General features: G+C 35.8%; 3 protein-coding genes across 6 annotated transcripts; 2 read left to right on the top strand and 1 right to left on the bottom strand.

Moving 5' to 3' along the window:
* Nucleotides 1-26: 26 nt before the first annotated feature.
* On the bottom strand, nucleotides 27-3475 carry LOC113734295 (protein PSK SIMULATOR 1). Of its 2 annotated transcripts, none has more exons than XM_072081991.1 (2): nucleotides 3248-3475; nucleotides 27-2589 (listed from the first exon to the last, which is right to left on the bottom strand). In XM_072081991.1, the coding sequence occupies exon 2, from the start codon at nucleotides 2536-2538 to the stop codon at nucleotides 757-759; it is 1782 nt and encodes a 593-aa protein (XP_071938092.1). In that variant the 5' UTR covers nucleotides 2539-2589; nucleotides 3248-3475; the 3' UTR covers nucleotides 27-756. The 2 variants fall into 2 exon arrangements, with proteins under 2 accessions (XP_071938092.1, XP_027116581.2); XM_027260780.2 differs by having other exon boundaries at nucleotides 27-2605; nucleotides 3248-3474.
* Nucleotides 3476-7710: 4235 nt separating this feature from the next.
* LOC113734298 (putative E3 ubiquitin-protein ligase XBAT35) lies at nucleotides 7711-16215 on the top strand. 3 transcript variants are annotated; one of them, XM_027260783.2, is made up of 11 exons: nucleotides 7711-8073; nucleotides 8761-8875; nucleotides 9057-9137; nucleotides 9262-9350; nucleotides 9437-9528; nucleotides 11042-11123; nucleotides 12565-12667; nucleotides 12755-12808; nucleotides 13740-13825; nucleotides 14601-15305; nucleotides 15747-16080. In XM_027260783.2, exons 1-10 carry the CDS (start codon nucleotides 7972-7974, stop codon nucleotides 15270-15272), a joined length of 1476 nt encoding a protein of 491 aa, XP_027116584.2. In that variant the 5' UTR covers nucleotides 7711-7971; the 3' UTR covers nucleotides 15273-15305; nucleotides 15747-16080. The 3 variants fall into 3 exon arrangements, with proteins under 3 accessions (XP_027116584.2, XP_027116586.2, XP_027116585.2); XM_027260784.2 differs by having other exon boundaries at nucleotides 7838-8073; nucleotides 9069-9137; XM_027260785.2 differs by lacking the exon at nucleotides 12755-12808 and having other exon boundaries at nucleotides 15747-16215.
* Nucleotides 16216-23595: 7380 nt separating this feature from the next.
* Nucleotides 23596-24852, top strand: LOC113734299 (protein LIGHT-DEPENDENT SHORT HYPOCOTYLS 4). The gene is made up of 2 exons (XM_072081994.1): nucleotides 23596-24431; nucleotides 24544-24852. The coding sequence occupies exon 1, from the start codon at nucleotides 23730-23732 to the stop codon at nucleotides 24333-24335; it is 606 nt and encodes a 201-aa protein (XP_071938095.1). The 5' UTR covers nucleotides 23596-23729; the 3' UTR covers nucleotides 24336-24431; nucleotides 24544-24852.
* The last annotated feature ends 334 nt before the right edge of the window (nucleotides 24853-25186 follow it).

Below are 25186 nucleotides of genomic sequence, written 5' to 3' on the forward strand. Positions count from 1 at the left end.
TGATGTCAGTCAAAGAAGCAGACACAGAAATCTTAAATTCTTACTGCCTTGATAATGCATTATGCGTTGCATACTTCTGCAAACCACATCTTCTCGAACAAATATGATACAAGTGAACGTCCAACAGCTTGTACAAAGAAGAAAAGGGGCTGGGAACCAACCCAATAAAAGGAAATCGAGCGATAATGGTTGGATTACTAGACTCACACTTCCTACAACATGAGCAAAGATAATTTCTTTCCTGCCATGTCTGGTTTAGATTTTAAGCAGCAGAATGAACGGAGAGCTTCTTGTCTTCCACTGTCTGTATACTTGGTGACAAGCCCTTTTAAAATGAATTTACAACATAAATATGAAAGCAGAAGCTAACAACTATATTTCTACCAGGCACTACGCTTAATATAACGTGGATTTTGAGTATCCAAACCAGAGCCAAAGTGAGACAACCTAAATGGAGGGCACCACTCAACAGCCAGCTGAGTTTTGCGACGAGTAAATCAGACTGCACCACAGGAAGGATGACCTCTTGGCAAATATTCCAGATAGGAATTACGGTCTCATATTCTCATTACCAAAAAGAAGCACATCCTAAGAATACAGGATGCCTTGCGTTACGAAAAATTGTCAAGTTAATCATCAACTATTCATCAGAATGCTGAAGTGGGTCCATTGTATCTTAACCAGAAGTTGGCTGATCATTGCTCTAAGCTTTTCAACCACTAGCTGCTTCCAGTAGCTTGACAAATGGCTGAAGTGCTAAACCTCCAAATAATCATCAAAAGTTGTGCCACTAGTGCATTCCATTAGAGCTTTTGCATTGAGTTCTCTACCAAATCTCCAGACATAGTTGAGACCAACAAGAAGCTCTGCAATTGTTGCTTCTGTCTTTTCCTGATTAGCGAAATAAAGGGTTTGTACGAGAACCACATTTGTTCTGGAAACTAAATTCTGGTGCTCAAAGCTTCGCTCAGTCTGCCATCTAATTGTGTTATGAGCAAGTGGAGCTAACCACTCTAAAATTCCGGTCATTGCCTCATTCCATTCTCCTGCAAGAACTGTATCATAAATGGATGAATTCAAGCTTTTGGAATATGGCTTTAGTTTTGACCTAAGGGCTGATCTGATGCTGGCAGGCAACATGTTGTACAGGTCATCTCTTGCATCATGACCAATCAGGTGAGGTGATACAACAAGCTTTTCAATCACAATGATAATATTTGCATAGTGCAATCCCAATGCTGCAGCACCAAGAGTTTCAGGAGGAGCAGTCAACAGCTTGTTTTTGGAACTGAAGATTGACGACTTACCAGGAACCAAGTTGTTCTGAGCATGTTGCGCAATATTTTCATCTGTGATTCCCTCTAGATTTGCATCCAAATGGCAATTTTTCACGGGAGAGGTATTACCTCCCATCATGCAGCCACCTAAGGGTCCCATGGTAATCAACTGATTGGGCTTTGAATTTGGGCTTTTACCCTGAGAATGTGATGATTGATTACGAAATTGAAAGAATTTGAGGACAGATTTGTTTGCTTTCTCAAGTGGGCCAGACTTTGTTGACGACCTCCCAAGAGGAGCTGAATGTGAGCTGATTGCATTATGTTTTGCAGAATCAGGGCTTGACGATGCAAGTGATTTTCCAAGAAGGCCAGATATGCTTACTTTATTTGTTCTCGACACTGGGCCAGGTTTCCTAGTTACCCTGTTCAACGGTCCAGAGGCAAACCTGTAAATGTTATTTTCCGATGGGTGCACTGATGACTGCATAAAAACTACTGAGCGGCTGCGATGAATATGATCAGAATCAAGGTTCTTGGACTGTTTGGCTGCCACATCCACCACATTACTAAGTCCAAACACATGCGCTATCCTGTTACATATTGTAAACACAGATCTTGCCAAAAGTAGAATTGTGTAATCATACGTCCTGTTCCAAACAGACAACTGCTTTAGATGCCTTACCTCCTGCTGCTTCCAAGCAACCCTTTTCTCATACTCAACCAAACTAATGCTATCCGCATCATCATTACTCTTCATTCTCCTCAAAGTCTGTTCAAGATCAGCAAGTGCTTCCATTTCTTGATATAAATTTGCATTAACCATAATGAATCGTTCCATCTTCCTCATTTTCCTATCCATCTTTTTCGAGGTGAGTAACCACCCATAAGAGTCAGAACCACAGTCGACCAGATCACTAAAGGCCTGCTCGAAACTTTTTAACAAAGGATCACTGCATTTCTTGGATAGCCGACCAACTGCTCTTGCCACATGTGCCAAATTCTCCATCATCTCTGTCCATACCAACCTCGCAATGTAATCGTCATCATCCGATACAAGCTTCCTGATACCCGTCGAATTCATAATTTCTTCCCTCAACTTAGCAACCTGCTTATCACTAAGAGACTGCCACAGATGAACAAGTTTAGACATCAAACTTGCAACTTCAAATGCCAACACTCCTATTATAGCCTTTTCTTGACCAACCCCGTGCTTTTTTGATGGTTTCCACAGACTCCGAAACCATGATTCAGAAACCATCTTCACTTCTACCAACAATCCACACAGACAGTCTCCAAGTCAAACAATCTCCTATCAAATTACCATCCTGAATTCAGACAAACTACAGATCAAATTATGAATAAAACACAACAAATTATCCGATGAAACAGCTGGCTTCCACAAATCATAAGTTGCAGCAACTTAGAGAAGACCAGCAACAGCAAGACTCGAGAAATTTTTTCATCAAATCAGTCTTTTTCCTTTCTCGGCCTTTATTAACTTCAGCTGGGGGAGGGGGAAGCCAATTCTGATACAGTATACTTTTCAGCAAAGGTATCTTCAAATCTAATCATGCATGACTTTTTTTTTTTTTCAATTCACTTCATAGCAGCCAAAGAAACAATTCTTCAAAAAAGACATCAAATTTAGCATAAAATTCTTCTAACCGGGGAAGATCCTAAAAGGGTCCAAAACCCACAAACCCAAAAAAAAAAAAAATTTCTCAGAAGCACAGAGAACTGAAATTCCAGCAAACTAAAATTAGTAGTTAAAAAAAAAAAAGAAATAAAATTAGTAATAAAACAAAACACCAACCAATAAAAGACTAAACACAACCCATGTTTTCAATAACCAGGAAAAAGTACATAACTTCCTTTTACTGGCATATTATCAAACAGATTAACAGCTAAAGAAAACAAAACTAAACAAAAAAGCAGCAAAATGAGCAGTGAAGCTGCTTAAAACTTACAAATTCGTTGGAAATGCTAAACCATAAAGGAATCAGAGTCAATAAACAGCACGAATCACGAGGAATGAATGGGAGTTTTTTCTATCTGGGCGTGAAGAAAGGGGAGGAAAAGAGATTTGGAAAGTTCAGGGGTGGGCAGGAGCACAGAGGCCACATGCAGCGGGGAAGGAAGACCTGAAGAAAGGAGCCGGGATTTTAGAAATTCGTCAAAGAAACGAGTGAAAAAATTAATTAAATTATAAGTAACAAAGGAGATACGTCGCAATCATTTTTGACGACCACGCGGAGAAAATTCATTTTACAAAATTGACCTTATCGTCAATGCATAATGGTAGTAGCAGTTGTGTCCTGACTCCTGACCCTTTCGGACTCCAACGTTGCGCTGGAAGCCAAGATTAGAAACTCTCCTCAATGTCGGCGGCTCATGTGCAGGTTCATTTCAAATTTTGTTGTAATTTGACTTCACTCCTTTCATTTGATTTGTTGATAGCTTTGTTTGATTTGTTCATAGGTTTTGATAAATCAGCTTCGCGTCGAGGTTGTTGAATTGGTTGTCTATTTTGTTGAGTTACATATCTAAGGAATTTTTTTTTGTCGAAATTGTTGAATTGATTATCGATCTTGTTGAATTATTTATCTGAGAATAATTTTTTTTTTAATAAAACGAGTCAAATCGATACGAGTATTTAGTCAAATTAATTGACGCTTACTACATTTTAGCTAAGCGAGTGAACATTAAATATTTACTAGATATTAACTCGTTAAAATTGATTCGACAAACATGGTACATCATGCATTGTTATAAAAATTTCAAATTATCGGGTTCTACTAGATTATTATTCATCAAAATTGAAGTGAATTTTTGTAACTTGTTCAGAAAATCAAATGAAGTGTGATCAATTTTCCTAATTGACTCGGTTTGATTTAGATTATGCTGCTAAGAGGTGACCTATACCATATATATGAATGCTTATTGCAATTTTACTCGTAAAGCAATGTTGATTTTAGTATACAAGTAAAACTTTTACTAAAATGCTACTTACTATGTTTGATAGAAGAATCAATTTAGTTCTTTCTATTTACTTGTACGGGGAAAAAATCCACTTGTATCTTAAGAAAGATTGTTGTTGTCCATTCCTAGAATTGAATAATAGAGTGGAGTAAAGCGTCTATTTACAATTGAATTATGAGCGCAAACACATCAAAACTTCTAATTCTTATATACAACGAATGAATAATTGATAATTATTGGCTCTGTTTGGATTGTAAATTATTTGAGATATTTTTACTGTAGCACTTTTTGTGATGTGATGTATGTGAGATAAAAAGGTAATTGGGAAGATAAAAAAGTGTATTGAAAATTGTAATGATGATGTAAACAAATAAATTTTGGCAAATAAGTCTCTATCCAAACAAACCCATGTTTTTTCAGTGGAGGTATCAATAGTTATTTAAATGTTAGAAGCAACATGATCAACTCCAACTCTTAAGTATCAGTGTATCACCAAACAAAGAACCAACAAAAAAGAGAGAGAGAGAGAGAGAAATGGATTTCTTTTTTTTTTTTTTTTTGTCGATACGATAGCTTCCTACACTATGGAAAGGAGAAGGGCCTGAAGAGGTCCTGATATAATCCGGAGGAGATTGAACTACACGAATCAGACGGGTGCACTACGCACCGATCTGAATTTTTTAACCAATATCACATTTAATTATGATAAATTGATGGGAAATAAGGATTCTCCCCACCAAGCCTTAATGCATTGGCGGTGGGCTTGTGGGCTAGTGGTTGAGAAATGGATTTCCATGACGAGTAAATGTGTTGATTGCACTTTCCGAAATGAGAAAAAAAAGAAAGTTGGTGAATCCTTGCCATTAAACGTTTGGCTTAGTGTTTGTGTTGGTAATGCTGTGGCACTAAGAATGGACATTTTTGTAAACTTGAACCAGAGTAAGACGTGCAAGTAATGATTAATTCACAGTTGTCACATTTGGTCAAAGTATTCCCATTACCTTTCTGACTGTAAGAAAATTGCCTTCCTTTTTGATTGGTCCCATTTCTAAGCTTGAAAACGTTTTATTGGTTTTTTTTTTTTCAAACTTGGGATAAAAATAAAAGCTCATAATGAGTAAAAGATAAACCAAAATGGTTGACAGTAGGATCATCAGTTAACATCTGTTTTAGGTAAACCAATTTTAAACCTTTTCAAGGTAGTTTAACTGGCAAGTTTGTCAACAAGTGTGAATCGCATTGAAGGGATAGAAGATGCAATGGCATGGCTTGTTAAGTTGTGCTTAGTCATTGCAATGATAATTACTGAATTTAGGCTCCGTTGGATAACCCAATTCAATATTTAAATTTAATGGATTCAGATATTCACATATTCATACGGGTTTGATAACTAAAAATTGAACGTTTGAATTAATTAAGGGGCACTGAATTTTTTAGACAAAACTTGTTTTCCAAAAGTAAATGATGAGTTATTCACTTATCACTTAATATGATATACACGCAAATGTATCATGTTTAGTACATAATAGTTTAATAAATTCAATTTTCAAATTTTAGATTTTAGTTTTCAAATTTTAATTTTATCGGATGCACCATTAATCTATAGTTATGAAGTGCTGGACATATTCGGATGAAACTATACGTGATTTCACAATCAAGAATCACAAATTCTAGATCTTTATTAGACGGCAAATGATACTAGCACTCTCAAAAAAATTCAAGCACTTTATCTCGTCTTTTGTTTTAAAAGGAAGGGTAGAGTACCCCCCAAAAAAAAAAATTTTTTTTTTTTCTGGAAGTATCAGTATTGAGAAAATCATCTTCCTTCTCACTCGGGTAATTGTGAAAATCCATCATGTCTGTACAAATCTACCTACTAAAATGGAGACCCTTTTCTCTTTGCATATCAGTCTCTGATATTTGATTCCGAATATTAGCACAAGTTTAAAGGCACCAATTATAATCATCATAACGATGCCTATCACAACGGCAGTGAAAAATTTTGTCATAATTCATAAAATAATAACTGCTTTGATTGTTCTCCTGAATCATGTTGCTCATTGCTTAGGTAATTTTGCTAAGGATGTTTCTGAGACATGGCCTTGTTTGGAATGCTATTTTTAGGAGTTTTTGTTCAAAAACGTACAATAATAATTTGATTTATGTGAGGTAAAGAGTTAATTAGGAAATGTGTTCGCGAAAAGCGTAAAAACACTTCAACAAAAAAAAAAAAAAAAATTTCTACAGAGAGATTGCAATCCAAACTGGGAATGGGATCATGTTAATTTGTATTGTATTTATTTTGTTTTAGGTAATGTTATTTACACTTCTATTGTATTATTTGCACTTTCACTGTTCCATTTTAATTTTGATGAGACCGTATTATCTCTATTCTAATTTCGTCTCATACCCTAATTGGATGACCAAACCTAGTATCGTTAATTTATGGGCAAGAAAAAGAAATTATATGATCTCAACGAAATGAAAATGGAATAGTAGAAATACAAATAATATAATAGAAGTGTAAATAATATCACCCTTTTGCCTTAAGCAAAGGTATTGCAAATTTGACGTAACGCAATGTAAGTACTTTTCTGTCAAAAATACAAAAAAAAAAAAAAAAGAATTTGTGTTGGAAATATCATAGGGTAATTTAATTGTTTAATGTTAGGCTCGAGCACATTAGTCCTTGCTACTTGCTACCACAGTTTACATTTAGTGAAATCAATTTCAAACTTTTTGGCTGGAGAAAAATGGTTTGAGGTATAATAAAAAATATATTCCCTTTCCGAAAGCAGTATCTTTTTTTTTTTTTTTTTTTTTTTGTGTTCATTAACAATCATTTACTTAAGAACATATGAACCATCCCACAATAATCATGCATTAAATTAGCTCAGATTTCACTCTTTAAGTAATTCTGAGTATTTATCTATGATTGGCGGCTCGAAGTTAAGATACCAATGAACGTGTTCGAATATAGTATTATTTGAAATATTATTTAAAATAATTACTGTAACAAATTTTTTAATATGATGTATGTAAAATAAAACAAGAATTCGAGAATATAAAAAAGTAGTTAGCAATAGTTTATTGCCAATGTAAGTAAACTCATATTTGAATCCAAACCAATAGTTGTTTTTTTTTTTTTTAATTTTTGCACACTTTTTCCCTTTTTTTTTTACCCTAAAATAGGTGTTTTCACGAACAAGAGAATGTTTATCAACTTCCACATAGAGGTTGGACTGCCAATTATTTTTATTTGTATGATAGATGGACTAGTCCCTTCGACCCAAATGGATCCGCAATCAAAATGTTTGGGCCTGTTCTGTACATTGCTTTGGGCCTTTTGCATTGAAATGGAAGTTTTCCAAGTCTTGCCGCGTCCACGTCACCTTCAGTTAGATAGGCGTTACGCGCTAATCCATTATTCCTTCTTTATTAAGCAACCACTTCAATTTCCATCTATTTATGCATTTGGCCCCACATCTGCGGAAAGTCTGTGACCTTTTCCCTCACTTCACCTTCCGCTGTCTCCTTCCCTCTCAATTTTTTCATTCATCCATTTATTTTCTCAAAAGATCCCCAGATTTCCTCTGGAAATTTGTGGGATTCTAATTTTCACTCATTTTCTAATCTTTCCTTAAATTCTAAAAAGAAAAAAGAAAAGAAAAGAAAGCTCAAAAGCAAGAAAAAGGAAAAAAAATATAATCTAATGGGGCAACAACAGTCAAAAGATGAATTACTGTATCAGCAAGTGAGTTATGGAAATACTGAAGGGATTAAAGCTCTTCGCAGGGATGGCGCTGGCCTTGAGGTAATCCTTAAAAGATGAAAATTTGTACTTAATTTTATCATCGACTTATATATATTTATGCAATTTGAATTGACATTTTTGTGTATTTGATCAAAGTTTTGATTTTTAGAAGTTCATATTGATAAAGGGTCTATGTGTCTAAAGGACTTAATTGCATGAGGGTTTTAGATTTTAGGCAAGTTTAATGCTATTGTATTCAGTTTCTGGGGGAAAAAGAAGAAGAAGAAGAATGATTCTGTTATGCGTTAATATGATTATTCAGAAAATTAAAATAGTAATGTTCAAAATGGGAGAAAAGGGTCTCCGGTGTGCTACATTTTAGTGCAGCAAGCCTATCAGTACGAAGACTTTAAGGTTTGACCCTATCCATGATGCTCTGACAATTTCGGGCACTTCTGTTGAAAATTAGGAGACATTGGGATAGATAGATGGTGGATGAGTATGGCTGCCTAATTTGACGTGGTGCGGCCACTAGGAATATTTTCTACTGGCAGGTTGTGTTTTACCGTATATTAGTGAATGTGTGATTGCCTCATGTACTAAAGTGGAATGTCTTTGTTTTTAAATGGATTTGAGTTTTATGAATGAATTTTTTGTGCTCTTATATGATAATGAGTTGGCTATACATGTGGATCTTTATGGTGTGGAATGGTAGGATGTATGAATATGAATTGGTTTTTGTGGCAGTGGCTTGATAAGGAAGGGAAGACTCCGTTAATTGCAGCTTGCATGAACCCGGAGCTTTATAATGTTGCAAAGACCTTGGTTGAGTTGGGTGCCAACGTCAATGCTTATCGCCCTGGTAATGCAAGTTATATATGTAGCTAATGCCATGTGATTTACTGTTGTCAAGTTGCTTTTATTCTTTCTAGCATGTGGAAAATTTTCTCATACCTAGATTAAGTACATATTGGAGTTCCAGCATGTATTTTTGTAAAATGATTGACTTGAAGAAAGCTTTCTTACTCAATGAGTTTGTTTAGGCCGTCATGCAGGAACTCCTTTACATCATGCTGCAAAAAGAGGACTTGAACAAGCTGTCAAATTACTTCTATCTGATGGAGGTGTGTTTTGTTAGCTGTTTTATTCATTTGGCAGTGGCATTCAAGATTTACGGTTCTGGAAGTGTTTGTCATACTTTATCTTCATTTAACTTGACTGATGAATTAATTATTGCATGTGTTTCAGCAAATGCACTAGTGATGAATGATGACTGTCAAACCCCACTTGATGTTGCTAGAAGCAAAGGGTTCAGCAATGTTGTCCGTGCAATAGAGGTATTTTAGCACATGCACAAGCATTTTCCTTTGTGTACATCTCATGAATATTACGATGTTGATTGTTGTTTTCTGATGCTGCTCAGAGCCATATCTGCTTGTTCTCTGGTTCCATGCGCGAGCTTTATGGTCCAGGATTTCTTGAACTACTTGCACCACAGTTACTGTCCAGAAAAGTGTGAGTTCAGTGTTCAGTTTGAGTAAATTATCTTGATTTTATAAGTATAATATTATCATTTTACATGAAAGAGGTACTTAGAGATCGGTTATTCAATGATTTTTCCATTTGATTTGCTGTGTACTGTGGAGTTTTTTATCGATGGTTTATCAGTTTACTTGAAATAGTTTATTAGTTTTAATTTTTGTATCTGGTGGGATGGGGGAGGCAATTACAGTTCACTACCTCATGGCGTAGATACAAACCTCTGGCTTCATACCTTTTGCAGACTTGCTCTTGCTCTGGTCTCATTGATGTTTAGGTTTAGGGTCAAGCACAGTTGTCAGATTGAAGTGTGGCACCTTTGATCTGAATTTACTACAGAATAATCACATTACACTCTGTGATTTCTCAAGATAAAGATGTGTTGTAGATGCGATCAAGAAGATCAAATGAGAGTGTTTATTGTATTATCGAGATCATCTGAGTTCTGTAAACTTGGTCTGTTGTTGTGGTGTGCGCTTTGGGTGTACCTTCATGAACTCCTTGGTTGAGTATGTGAAGTAGAAGTCTTCTAGAGATGGCTCGTGCTAGGAATGGTGGCATTGGGTGTTAACTATTGCATTTGGGTGTGCTTGTTCCTGCTTGTTGCATGTGGCAGTGAGAGTCTGACACAAGTGAGGGCCTAGTTGGTTTTAGATGCTTATTAAGTGGTGGTTCTGAGGTGTTAGTCTGTCAGAACTTATTGATCTTTGATAAGGTTGAAGTGGCAGTTAACTAGTGTTACTCTTGTAAAGAAATGGATGCAATGGCAAAGATGGTTGAGACTGTGGATTCACAGGTTAGGTGCTCTTGGGAGGTTGGTAAAGGTTGTACTTTGGCCCATGTTCCTTGGGTAATTAGTGTTTATCTGGTTGTTCTTTTCTTCTCTTTTGAGAATCAAGATCAATTTGTAATATTGATTTTTGAATAAAGCAGGGCATGTTGAGTCATCGACAGGATTAGTGAATATAATTGCCCTTTTTGCTCGGATTTAATGCGATTTGTGGATGAACAAGATATAGGGCGCCTTCTCCCTGACGTTAACTTTTCTAAAGATGCCTGAAGAAAAGATACTTTTCAAAAGAAAAAAAAATAGCCAACATTTGTAGCATATTTAATTTCAAAGGTTTAAAAGCCATAAAGCCGTTTAGGAAAGCTCCTTGCAGACTGCTGATAAGTATTAGCTTTTCACAGCTTGAAATTAAGCTAAAAGGAGAAATGAAAAGAACTTAAAACGACACTTATATTAATTTGTTTGCTTTTGGGGAATTGGAGTACGCGTGTTCTTCATTTGATGCAAGTGCCTCATCATGAGTGACATGCTTTGTTTTTTTTATCTGGATAATTCTCTCTATTCTTGCTATATCTTTGAATGCTATGCCTTTCTTGACTTTTACTCGGTCATCTTAGTTATTACCTATTGCTGGATTTAAGAATTTTCTGAGTCTTGCTGGCTTAATTAAGTTATTGTCTTATTTTGTTGATTTTATAGCTGGGTGGTTGTTCTACCATGTGGTTCCCGGAGTCTTAAGAAGCCTTTCAAGTTGGAGCTTGCCATATATTCAAATGCACAGGTACCCTCCAATCTAATCAGTCAACCTACTGTAGGCCTCTTATTCATTTATGTTTCATCATATTATCTAACTTTTCTCTTAGTTATTCCAGCTCCTGTGTATTCTTAAACTTTTTATAAGATGGTGGAAAGCAGTGTTTGCTAAATTCTACAATTCAAACATAGTTGAGAAAAAAGAGAACAGTTATTGATCCTCCAACTACATGTGATTGCACATTTCTCAACTTTATACTTTGTTGGTATCGTACAGATATATCTTCAGTTCTGATTTTGTTGCAAGTGCTCTTCTGCGGCTGTGCTGATTAAACTTTTGAGCTATTAATATGGGGAAAACTGAATTGTGTGAAATCTTCTGCTTGGTTGTAAGGGGCAACTCTAAATATGTTATTTGACCCCACTGGAATGATTTCCCTAAGAATCTGTACTGCCAACAATATGATTGAGGGGAAACACCTATGGCAGTTTTCCACTCATGTGAAAAGCTTTCTGATTATGGAAGTTTTATCAGTTGTGGTTAACCCAATGAGTGTCGGATTTGCTTGTTTTACTTCTGAATGATCAGATTGCGATATTTTGCATTAGCTTTGGGTTTTATGTGGTTTCTGGCTTAGTCAAATTTTTTCATCCTCCTTGATTTGTTTCTATCACCTGAAACCATTTTAGAAGTTTATTAGTTTCTTCTTTCCAATTTTCATGAAGCAAATACAATGATAAAGAGAACTTTCTTGTATTTTGTGTCATATTTGATATGATGAACTTTGGTATATGTTTCCCTGGAGAAGTTTGTCCTGATATATGAAGCATCCATTTCTTTTGCCAAGCAGACCACATTATTTCATGATATTTGTACAATGAGCTACAATTGCTATGTTTTAGAGGGACAATCACTACCTTGTTCTATGTGTTTCTGTAATTTTTGTGGGGATTAGCTCATTTTTGTTAAAAGGGATTCAACAAATTCTTATATAACAGTTATGCTGAATCTCTTTTCTTTTTGTCTGGTCAATTCATTCAATTTCCTTAATCCACAACCACATTAGAATTTAGGCCTTCACATCTTCATTCATTGCATTCTATCTACTCGAACGGTTATTGGTTTAGTTTTTTTGAATTATTGCTCCTCCCAAGAGGTGCATTGGCTGTTGCATTTTGGGTATGATCTCTTACTGATAGAAATTCTCTTTCCACGAGAAAAAACATGCATTAAATTCCTGCAATTAATATGTATCAGAATTTTGGTGTCCTAATCAACAGTAGTTCAAGGATTTCATTATGGAAACTTGCAAAAGGGAGTGAAAATCAAACCCCTTCCAGAGGCTGAGGCACTGAATTTGCTCATTTATGTTGCTTAAGACAGATATTCTGAACTGTGTTTCAAATCCTTAAGTATTATATTGTCATTGTGTTTCACTGACAATGCACTCTGATGCATGCATGATCAGGATGCTCAACCTCGGACAATTGTTGCTTTGTGGAAAGCCAATATGGAGGAACCTAACTTTAGCCAGTCTGATCCAACGGTCATCATAACTGACAATGGCACTAGTAAATTCTCAATCACTTGAGCTAGATGTATTTTCTAATTTCGTAGCAAGTCCATAGATAGATAATTTTGGTTTATCTTCTGCCTAGTCCCAAGACGCTGGAGGAGGCGGCGAGGTATTACATACTCCCAAGTGGCTAGGAGTAAGTACATCTAATTTTAGACTGGCATGAAAAGAATGGGCATTTAGGATTTTTAGGAGATTTTGAAGATTGTAAACAGAAGAGTTGGACCATATCTCTGAGAGCTTATTTCTTTTTTTCCCCCCTTATCTAGGAATCAAATGATATTAGAGGAATTATGTCTGAGATTGCTTTTTGCATAGCATTTTATTTTGTGGTATGACAAGAGCAAGCAGACTGGTCTATTCTAGCTGTAGGCAGCAGTTGTAACTGAATGCTTGGAATCAATTCTGACTTTTTAGCTTCCATAAAGTCTACTTCTGATCATGTTTTAAATTAGGCTCCAAATGATTGTGTACCCAGTGTTCCTGTATACCTCGAGTGACGGCTATCATAGTGGGCTTTGGTAGCCAGATGATAATTTTGAGCTAGTGGAAAATGGCTTATACTGGAATCTGACAAGTACTTTCCACCAAAGAAATGAAATTAACTAATATGTCTTCTACTGGAAAATGCTTCTATTTGGTTGAGCGAACGAAGTGCCAAAAGAATGGAACCTTAGTTTGTCAAGATGTTATGCTTACACTTCTAGGATGCTGAGCTTTCAGGTTTGCAAAACACTGAAAAATGCCAAAACAATTGAACCATAGTTTGTCTTTATGTTAATATGCCTACCCTTGAGTGTGATACTTAATCATACCTTTTGTATGATTGAAGGCATGGTGTTGTATACTTTGCTATAAGATTTGAGTGAAATTTTGCCATGAAAAGTACAGTAAATCTTTTTAGATCCTACAAGACTGAGTAACGATATTCTAGTTTCTTAAAGGCAACTGCTTGGGGGGTCTGGAGGAGAGTTGTGGTGCATATTTGGTTTTTGATAATTTTTCACAGTTATTGAATAATGAACCAACTAACAAATCTAATGATTACATCTTCTGTCCAATTACAGGGACACGCGTCAAACTTGCAGCTGCTAATGAAAGAGACAGGCAACAGTTGCAGTGGTTTTGCAACGCATGCAAAGGAATTCCGCAGGTCAGACAACTTCAATTGCTCATTCACTTAAACTAGAAAATTAATCTCCGTTCCTTATGAAAATGTCATGCTTTCCATTTTGGTCTGTCCCAAAATGTTTGTCATTGCCAAAAATGGTTGTGAACTTTATCAATAATTTCCAATGCTTACCCTGTCTCACCAAACTAAAAAGTACGTATTATTGGGCCCAAAAGGTCTTCCATCAAGCAACTTTGTTGTTTAGTTGATTGATATGCACACAGCAACCATTTTGAAATGTTGCCTTGCGTGTCTTCATGCTCTAATTCTAATTGGAGTAAGCCATATGCCAACCAATAAAAATGTGGACCCAGCTGTCATGTTTTGTCCATCCATTCTCCACCTTTTATATTCAAACAAAAGGCAAAATGGAAAGCAAAGATGAATTCTTCAAAAGTTGGGAACTTTTCATAATAAGTTAAGAGTCCCGAAAAGCGTCAAGCTTTTTGGGACGAAGGGAGTATCTTCTTTGCATTGTAGTTGTCCCTAAACCAGGATGTACTATGAACCAATCAACCTTTTAGGACTCAAAGTCATGGGTTTGGGTGTTGTTGCCTCTTGCTCCTCATCCCTCCTCCTCTGTCCCTTTGTTGCTCGTGAATTTTAATGCATATATGATATATATGCACAAAGGAAGCAGAGGTTCCTTTCAAATATATGTTTGACACTCCTTGAGAAGAGTATATTTGGCTAGTTAACTTTTTTTTTTGGTTAGAAAATATCGTACTAATTAGTGGATTGGAAATTGAAATTTCAGGTTGTTCATCCAGCATTTCCTTTCAATACTCAAGTTAATGTTGCTCCAGCAACTGCCCCTCCGGAAGATGTGGAATTAGCTATGGCAATTGATGCCTCCCTACAGTCTGCTATGCGTCCACATCTGGGTCCTCACCTGGTATCTGGAGCAGATGCATCCACAAGTAGGACTAATTCTGAATGCATCACGGCTAATTGCGGAAGCTCCATTTCTGGGACAGCTCCACTGCAGAAGGGAGAAAAGCTTGGATATAAAGACCAGGAAACCGGTGCAAGTGGAGTTGTGATTCATCACAGCCAGATACAGAGTGACTCCTTAGGTGTCCGATCAACAGTACAGAACTCTGTGCAAGCCTCCATTCCATCAGCTCCACCTGTTGCAGATTCAGCTGTAGATGATGGCCCAATTCACTACCCATCAATTGACGCTAGTCCTCTTGATTTCTCTTCACCTCCTGTGGAGAGGTTTGATGCTAAACCAGAGGAAAGAAAAGATACAGGTGCTTCTTCCTCTTGTGTGATATGCTTGGATGCGCCTATTGAAGGAGCATGTATACCTTGTGGTCATATGGCTGGCTGCATGTCTTGTCTAAGTGAAATTAAAGCAAAAAAATGGGGTTGCCCTGTTTGTCGTGCGAAGATAGATCAAGTTGTACGCCTATATGCTGTTTAACTGTTCAAGTGGGATATGTTCATGCTGTAAATGGTGAGTTCTATCTCAGAGCATAACTTCTGATTTAATTTTCGTTCATCCAAGTATCAGTTATATGTTTGTTCATTGCTTTCATGCTGTCTAGAGGATTAACGGGCTCTCTTGAAAGCCTTTTCTTATTTGTCAATAAATTTGTCAGTATCGCAATTTTCTTTGGTGGCTTCCTTGTATTGGATGCAACTGTTTATGAAGTTACAAAGAATTTCCAGACCCTTTTTAAGTACTAAGATAAGATATGGAGTAGACAATATCAAAATGTGTAATGGAACTACACTAGTATGGCCAGAAACTGATAATTTGGTGCTACCAACTGAATTACTGTAGTCTTTGGAATTTGCTACCAGCCCCTTAAGCTTGCAAGAAATAGATTTACTTAAATTGACTAGTAAATGCACCATCAGTGAGGTTATTCTAATTCTTTTCATGGTACTGCAGATGGAAAGTATGAGATTGTATGAGAGAGACTGTCAACTACTTTGATGGATCCTTGCCGTTAAATTCCTGCTTCCTGTTACAGGAGAAGCAAAATAAGAGACAAGTTATGGTATTAGAACTTCCAACGTTCTGATACATTTTTATGTAATATATTGGACTTAAAGCAGATTTTGCGTTTTGTATCTTACATTGGTTGATGTGGCAAAAGTCGGTGTAAATGTGTCTGTGTAGGAAGAGTTAATATGAAATACAAATGTACTGTTGATGTCCTTTTCTCTAATGTAAAGGTTCAGAACCAAAGTTGTTATATGTTACCCGAAGCTAAGTTTTTATATGTGTTTGAAGGCTGATGTGGCTTCCCAACTTGGCTTTGGCCCATCATCTCAGAAAAGTATGTATTATATTGTAAACATGATTGGTTAGCATGGAACTTGGAAAAATTAGAGCCAAGCTTTTGGTTCTTGTTGTATCTTTTGACTTACTTTAGTTTGTTGCGTTGGACAAACTTGAGTGACAAATGGATTCTTTGGTGCAGGTGCTCTACAAAGAGAGATCTTTGGCATTGTAATTTTGCATCTATTTTCTTTCTGTGCTGCTTTCTTTCTGGCACAGGTCTTTCTGAACTTATAAACTGACTTAGGTTCTCAACTCTCTGTTAAGCATAATGCATATTGCATAATGGCCCTCCGTATCACACCCTTCCTAGCAGTTGGCACAACGTTTCAGTAAATCAACCTTCTGTTCAAGGCTGTCTCATCTCTTTGAAATCGAACGAAAAAGAAAGCATGTTGAAGAATTGGCAATGAAAGAAACAGAAGAATGGTAACTTGTGGTTAACTTAATGGCATGGCATGTTACACAAGAAGTACTTGTAATGGCTGCGCAACTGCCCTAATGAACTGGAGATCTAAAGTATTTTTCCATTTGTAAAGTTGAAAGTCCTTTAAACTTTGTAACCAGAAAATTAGACAGCAGTAGGAATTCCTACGTCCTCTCTCTTCTTCTGGTTTTCGAAAAATCAGATTGACTTCTAGCTCTCTTGCCTCTTGCTGTTGGCGCCCGTACATTATGCTGTCTAATCTCCCAAAACTTTGCTGAAGCTGAGAAATAAAAAGTAACAACTATTACTATGAGCATGCTAGTGCTTAAGTAAAGCTCAGAGAGCAAGTGAGGATATATCCCTAGGGTACAAGACAAAGATGAAAAAATAGTCCTACCATATGAAGTCCAGGCAAATGCTGATATAGATCTAGTCATTTTAAGGCCCAGCATTACAAGCTTAATATACTTTTCTGCATACAAACAACTTTAAGGGACATAAAATAGTACTAGTTTACATGAGTTTGGTTGGTACCTCAATTTGCTCACTTCCATGATTTCCAGGTTACCTACATTAGTCAAAACAGTATTAGATTTAGTTGGAATTAGGGACCCCGCATAGTTTATTGACCTACTTAGGTAGAGACTATCAATATGACCAAAAAGAATAAACTTAGGATGAAACCCTGGTCTCCAATATGGGTCGAGGAAGTAGGACAAACCAAACTGAATGAAGGACCGTAGTGTCCGCAGCTAGTACATTTCTTGTCAGTGGCACGTAAATTTTCATCCGAGCTACAACTATATAAATAAATGTGCAAGCTGTTTTCACATGTTGTAGGTTAAAGAATTCATGTTTGGATTGCAATTTTCTGGAGTTTTTGTAAAAAATGTATTGTAGTGATTTGATATATGTGAGATAAAAAGGTGATTGAAAAATGTGTTTACAAAAAATATAGAGATTTTTTGGTAAAAAATCCCTTTTCAAACAAGGCATTTGTTTTTAATCCTTCCCCCGCTCCCCTCCCCTAATCCCTCCGATCCTCCAAACCTGACAGTCAGTTTCGAACCCTAATATACTAGGCGGAGCAAGAAGTTCCTAGCCAATAGCTCCAACGGCTTTTGGTTAGGTTAAAGAATTAGTTTGTACTCCTATTATGTAAATTTCCTAGTTCTCCACAAGAAAAGAAAAAGTGAGCATTAACATCTACATCAACAAATCTCTCCTTCCAAAATCTTTTCTTTTTTGTTGGATTTGTTCTTTCATTTATTTCATATCCTTCTCCACTGTCTGTTGAAGCCTTATTTTCCTTGTCTTTTCTTTCTTTTTTTAAAGTTCAGGGAGGAGGTGGTTGGTATTACCAATTTTAGAGGCTGTTGGCCCTTTGCCAACATCTTACAAGGTTGATGCCATACCGGGGCATTTGGTTTATTACTCGACTTTCTTGTAGGTTTGAGCTTATTTGCCCAATGCTAATAACTATTGTATTGCAATAGTTCCAAACACCAATGAAGATGTTCAAAGAACATACAATATTAAACACTAAATTAATCTTGTCATAGGCAGCATAATGTCAATGAGAAGTACGGTTGTTAATCCATGTCACTTTTCTTTTTTTTCGAAAATTCCCAACCCATATTTCATTTTCTCTTCTTTTTTTGGAAATTAACTTCTTTTGATGGACTGATTTGCTGAGGTCAAGATTCCATCAACTTGGTAATAAAATCTCGAGAATTTTTTCATCTTTTGATTCTAGGATACTCTTACTCTGAATTGGAATCGTTGATCATTCCACCAAGTGCCACGCGTTAGATTTGCACCTTGATTTCCTCCTACATAAGTAAACGGAAGATTAGCAGCATAAGCTCTTACTTTAGGTGATTAATATGACTTTAAAGTTCATTACAACTTTAATTAAAGTAATGATCTTTTGCTTGCTATCCATTATATTCGATTTGCTTGTGCAATGGAATAATTATTGCCTTTTAATTACACTTGGTACAAACACGTTCGGATTTTTCACGCGCTGGATTGGAATGACCAAAATCAATTGATTAACATGTCATATTTTCTTGAATATGATAGTTTAGGCTTTTTCTTTTTTAGGATACAATTACAAAATATAATGAATGACAAGTATAATTCAATTCCTATTACCTCATACAACGTAAATAACCTTTATGGTTCTCTCGAATCCATGAATCCAAGAAAGCTTCGTTCGATTTGAGAAATTTGACGAAAGATTTGAAATCCATTCAAATCGTTCTGGTTGATAAGATTGTTTGAGAAGTATTAGAATTCATAATTCAACAATTATCAGAATCCATTTTTAATACTACACAACAATTCTTGATTTACAAATTTAAATACCTCCTAAATAATCTAAACAATTAGAGGGATTTGAGAGAATTTTAAATCGTTCGTCAAATCACTCAATTTAAACGCAGAAAAGTTATTAGTGATTAGAAAATTTTGAAGTAAGATATCAAATGTTGCTGAAAAACCTGTCTCTTGCCTTGTACGCTTTATTGGATGCATGCCATGGAGAAGGCACACATAAAAGTATATGCCTGTAAATGAATAACCCTCATGGTAAAAGCAAAACAAAAAATGTTTTCGTACCTTAAAGTCTTTATCTAGCATTTGCTTTTGCTTTACATTTTTCAAGAGATGCATGCATTGAGGATAGCGTAAATGAATTTGCACATGGAAAATCCCAAATTTTAGAAACATCCGTCCAACTCTACATCCAAAAGATTTGACAAACAATGACAAGTACCAAGGCAAGACAGCCCCTTGACCTAAATTACCATTTGGTCCTTGTAGAATGTTTTTTCTTTTACCAGGGTTTTTCTTCTTTTTTTTTTTTTTTTTTGAGCTAGCTCACATGTTAATCTCATGTTAACATTACCTATCCGACGTGTTTTTGCTCTTTTTTCTTTTTTCAATGATGCGCTTTTCTATGGATTAGCTTTGTTAAAATCATTAGGGGTAAAAAATTTAGGAAGAAGTGAAACACAACACTGTAGTTTTGGGGACTAAAAGATGGAAAATGGAAGTTTAAGGAACGGTTTCGTTACATTTTTCGTGAACACGTTTTTTAATTATTTTTTTATTTCAAATATATCAAATCGTTACAGTACATTTTTTTTTTTTACAAAAACTCATAAAAATAGCAATTCCAACGGGAGGTTAATTGATGGTTTTTACCTCTTTATTCTCAATTTTACACAGTTACCATATCAATAACTTAATGGAAATGTTATAAAGTCATTAATTTATTATAGGATAGGTTTGTACATGACTGTCATAGGAACATATGCAACCTGCTTTTTGATGCGATTATTTTTTCCTTAGATAGGGAAGACAATATGCCATGATACCCTCTCCTCCTAGGAAGGCAATAATATATCGTTCCACAAAGTAGCGTGCTAGAGCTCAACAACTAGGCTTGAATCTATTAGCAAATTATTTTCTCCCAAAAAGAAAAGCATGTCTCACTCATAATTAGAAACTTCAACTTTTGTAATTACACATACGAGTCGTACAAGGCAAAAAAAGGTGATTGTATTGGTCAAGATTTCTCTAGCAGGTTAGCTTTTTCTTTTGTTCAAATACTAGTATGCTAAACTTTCTTGGAGTTACGTAATTGGTATCATGATGAAGTTCATATAAAAGCTTTACCTATAACTGTTGTGTTTACTTACAGCATGTAGAAGAATCCCCTGAGCAATTATGTATGGCTATTAACAATTTCTAGTTCATTAATTCCATTTTTAGATTTAATGAACTTCCTCGTTGCTAATGGCAAATTTGTTGCAGTTATTTACTGCAAAATTAGGCAGCATGGTAAGTTCAAAACCTGCAGTTGCATGCATGAACTACCTCGGAGGCCAAACCGCCAAGTACTTCACAGAGACTGTGAATACTAGACTGGAAAAAAAAAATATTTATCTTCTCGAGCCAATAACAAATGTACTATCAAACCTTTTTAAGTACTTTCAATTCCCAACAAATCCCACCGTAAAATTGACCACTGAAATTTCACTGTTGGATTACTCCAAACTTCCATTTGTAATTTATTTGTTTTTTCGGCAATCTTAATCAAAATTATACGTTCCTATTTGTAGTATATATATTACCATATCTATTACATAAAAGTATTTGATGTGCAAAGAATATATATATATGTGTGTATATATATGTATGTATATGTATGTATGAACTTTACTGCAAGCACTAACAACTTTGAGTTAAATCCGAAAGTCATTTTCGTGAGCGAAGACTATCTAGCTCAGCCACTCACCTGTGAAAGCAACAAGACGAGAATGATATAGATAGAGAACTTATCAACAAGGCATTCTATTTCAGCTTTCATATCAGAAGACAAGATTGGTTAATTAGGACCATTTTCAAGTAAAATACGCCATTGCCAGTAAGCAGCCCATGTGTAATGTGTAAACAAGACGAAAGAGAATTTGATGGTCAATTTCAACTTCTATATGCAGTAAAAAGAACTTCCAGATGCGGTAGTAATTTGAGTACATATTTTGATAAAGAAGCCAAAAGTAGCTAGGATTCAATTTTGATCGTCAACACTCACCAATCAAGATGTTAGGACATGTTTTGGCTCAAAAAAAAAAAAAAAAAGGGGTTCACAAACAAGTAAAAATATTAAAAACACATTTAATCTACCTAAAAGCTTAAGACCCTGTTTGGATTGGTATTTTATGAGAAATTTCATGTTTGCTATGACTATTCCTTTTATATATTTTTCAATCATTTTTATTTTATTTTATATATATCACATCTTCAAAAAAAAGTACTATTGTTTTTTTTCTCCCCAAAATCTCGTCAAAAAATGCAATCCGAGCAACCTCTTCGTTTTTTCGATGATGATGACATAAAAAAATTCACTAACAACTAAGAAGCTAATTATAGTGCAAATGTACTTGGATTAACAAAATTATTACTTGGTTTAAAGATAGCACTTATACAATTTTGTCTTTTTTTTTTTAACAGAGGAGGATGGGATTTAAAAAGGAGGAAGGAAGGATTTTAATTGAGAATTTCTAATTCCTAGAGCCTCAATCTTATAGAGACTAGTACTTATACTTCAATTTTTCTAAAATTTAATTAAAGAACCTCCAACCTTGAATATCTTTTTGTTCATGAATATTCTAGGGCCGTGATAACATTGGTCCTCTTTGGATAGAAGATTATTTAGAATAAATTACGGTAATTCTTTTTGCAATGTGATGTGTAAGAAATAAAGAGATGATTGAAAAGATTAAAAAAAATATTAAAAAAGTATTTATGATACAAACAAATAATATTTTTTGATAAATAATTCCTATCCAAACACACCTGATCCTCAAGAACATGGTCCTCCGCATTCCATGGAAAAAGATAGATAGATGGTGATGATCTACATTGAAATGCATTTATCAGCACATATTATAGTTCTTTGACATTTTTGCTGTTTTGATGTATGTACATGGAAGTAACTAACCATTCCTCAAAAAAAACAAAAACAAAAACAAAATAGGAACTAACCACTCGAAGGACATGTTCGTTATTTATGCATGGACTGAGCAACTCTTTGGACGAGCAGTTTAAATTGTTGTAGTACAACCCTTTTATAGGCTTTCCAATGTAGAATTTGACTGACTGTTTTTGAATTGCAGCAGAAACCAACCAAAGTTCATGCGAAGGGCATAAAATTTTCCCTCTGTACAAGACCAATCCCAGTACAACTTTTCCAGTAGTAAAATTTTCCTGAAAATTCATAAAAGAAAGTGTAACATACTTGCAAGAAAAAGTTTGCTTGCAATTATGGACCATTTGAAAACTAGTGTGGTTACATGGCTATAAAATTAGTGACTACACTAGAAACCTCAAACAGAAGTTCAAGGATAGGATAGGATATCTTCCGATTGTGTTTTCTAAAGATTGAAGGTTCCTTCTTTAGTATGAAATTTCATTTAAATCAAGAAAGTTTTAAAGGCCCATTTGGACTACTATTTTTAGGTGCAGTAACGATTTAATGTATGTAAGATAAAAAAGTGAATGATAAATGTTTTTGTGAAAAATGTAAAAAATTTTCGACAGAAAATCACAATCCAAACAGATAAGGTACTCTAGCTAGTTCGATAAACAAGATTTTCTCAATTCAATAAACACGATTGCACTCTATTTTGAAGGAGTTTTTAGTAGCCCAAATTTTTACTAATTAGTAAGCGTTCTTTGCAGCTTCTTAATCTTTTCTTCTTCTTTTTGATTTTTTTCTTTTGTTTTTGACAAAATATTGAAAATGAAAAAAAGGATAGAAAAGAGAAACCATGAAGGGCAAAATTTAAACCCTTGTCTAATACTAGAACAAACGCCACTTAACTGCTTACTCTTTAAGATTGTATAAACCAGAAAAGCAAATCAGAGCAGTAGTGTAAATGTTAAATAATTGAGGACATTTTGGTCATTTTAGTAAAGGAATTGTCAATCAATGCAAAAGGTTGATTGGCGAAGAAACAAAATCATGTTATTCCCTCAAATTTTTAACTCTATATCTTTTTCCTGTCTCAATCTATCACTTCCACCTTACTGTCAACCTCTTTCTATTTCCACAAAAGCCCTAACCTGGTCCCTTCAGACTTACCATTTACCATTATTCACTACACTTTCTTTCTTCTCTCTCAGTACTGTCTCTCTTTCTCTCTCTGTCTGAGCACATCCACAGACACAGATGAAGAGAACTACAGTTGCTCCCCCTTTTCTAGGAAAAATATCAGCCAATCTCTTCCAACGTTTTCAGAAAACAAAGCCATAAAAGCCAACCAAGCATCATAAAAACCTTTCAAGTTTTCTAGGATTGATCAAACAAAGCTTCAAAAGAAGCAAATCTAAAAAGAAAGATTTGCCCCTCCCTACTAAGTAAGTGTCTTTCTTCCCTTCTCTCTCTCTCCATCGCTCAAATTTCATCATCCCACTATCATCAAATCACCTTCTTCGACTTCTGTACTCCCTTCTGTCCAAGCCCTTCATGGCTAACATGGAAATCAAGTAGAATTCATTCATGATCAGAAAACCCTTTACTCATCTCAGCTCAGATTAACTTTTTTTTTTCACTCAAATCTGAACTATACCTTTCCTTGATACCCTAAAACATGGATTCAACTCAAGAAGTGGATTCAATACATGGAGCTGCAGACAGCACAAGCCTGACTAGTATGACAATAAGCAGCCCCTCCGCCAATAACACCAGCACTATGATGATGATAGCTTCACCAACACCAGCATCATCTTCAGCTGCATCTCCAACAACTCTAAGCCGATACGAGAACCAAAAGCGTCGAGATTGGAACACTTTTGGCCAGTATCTCAAGAATCACAGGCCTCCCCTCTCCCTCTCTCGCTGCAGTGGCGCTCATGTTCTTGAGTTCCTCAGATACCTGGACCAATTTGGGAAAACCAAAGTTCACACTCAACTTTGCCCGTTTTTCGGGCATCCAAACCCCCCATCTCCATGCCCTTGTCCTCTAAGGCAAGCTTGGGGAAGCCTTGATGCTCTCATTGGACGTCTGCGAGCTGCTTATGAGGAGAATGGAGGCAAGCCTGAGACGAACCCTTTTGGGGCTCGAGCTGTTAGGCTATATTTACGTGAAGTTCGTGATTCGCAGGCGAAAGCGAGGGGGATCAGCTACGAGAAGAAGAAGAGAAAGCGTCCGCAGCAGCAACAGCAGCAAGCATTGCCACCACCAAGCTCAAGCTGATAGAGAATGGCTTGCCAGCTAGCTAGCTGGCTTGCAGTCTTTGCAAGATGTTCAAAACATGCACGAGATTTTGATGATCAAAAATCTCAACTTCAAGTAATTCTTAGTACTATTATTATTGTCAAGTTCCTAAGTACTTCTGCTACTTAAATGCTCCCTCTTTCCGTATCTGAGTCCCCCAGCCCCACCAACTGGTTTCAATCTGCAGAAACAATGCTTTAGTATTGGCAAAAGTTGGAGTCTGTGCTGCTGGATACTGCTTATTTATGATTCAGACTACTGCACAGTGATACTTTTAGTGGTAACTGAAATGGTCTATTATGGTTAAGATCGTTATCATGCATCGATCAATGGAGTGGATCAGTTAAAGCAGCTGTGAGTAGAACTGATAGAATATATGCTAGCTACTTGCAGTTTCTTGTATTGTTAGATCTACTACAAGAGTTTGATTGTGCAAAAAATATGGTGGTTGGTATTTGTCTGAAGAACCATTTATTGCAAGTGCTGTATTTGCATATCCGGTTCAATGTCTTTTTTACAGATATGTTATGCTTTTGTTTCTTTGGCGTATGGGAATTGGCAAATCAACCAGATACTATAGGGAAAGGATGTAGGACTTTGCAAAGATCACATGTCAGCTTTGTCTAGCACTAGTCTGTCTTTGGTAGCACAAATAGGAGTGGGCTTTTTTATCTCATTTTTCCTCTTTTGCATACTTGTGCTTTGCTTTGCTGTGTAGACTCTCTGGAAATTAAACAGAAAACTCAGATGTGGTCTGATTTTCAATATTTTTGAGCAATGCAAATACTCAACTACTGAAAATTTTTCGGCCCATATTATAACAATTTGCC

Source organism: Coffea arabica, chromosome 3c (genome assembly GCF_036785885.1).
Source record: "Coffea arabica cultivar ET-39 chromosome 3c, Coffea Arabica ET-39 HiFi, whole genome shotgun sequence".
Classification (NCBI taxonomy): Eukaryota; Viridiplantae; Streptophyta; class Magnoliopsida; order Gentianales; family Rubiaceae; genus Coffea; species Coffea arabica.

Bases quoted from the DNA above. Each gene is read 5' to 3' on its own strand.
- LOC113734295 (XM_072081991.1), bottom strand. From the start codon at position 2,538: ATGGTTTCTGAATCATGGTTTCGGAGTCTGTGGAAACCATCAAAAAAG.
- LOC113734298 (XM_027260783.2), top strand. From the start codon at position 7,972: ATGGGGCAACAACAGTCAAAAGATGAATTACTGTATCAGCAAGTGAGT. The intron at 8,074-8,760 runs GTAATCCTTAAA...TTTTTGTGGCAG, and splicing joins GGGATGGCGCTGGCCTTGAG to TGGCTTGATAAGGAAGGGAA. The intron at 12,809-13,739 runs GTAAGTACATCT...GTCCAATTACAG, and splicing joins ATACTCCCAAGTGGCTAGGA to GGACACGCGTCAAACTTGCA.
- LOC113734299 (XM_072081994.1), top strand. From the start codon at position 23,730: ATGGATTCAACTCAAGAAGTGGATTCAATACATGGAGCTGCAGACAGC.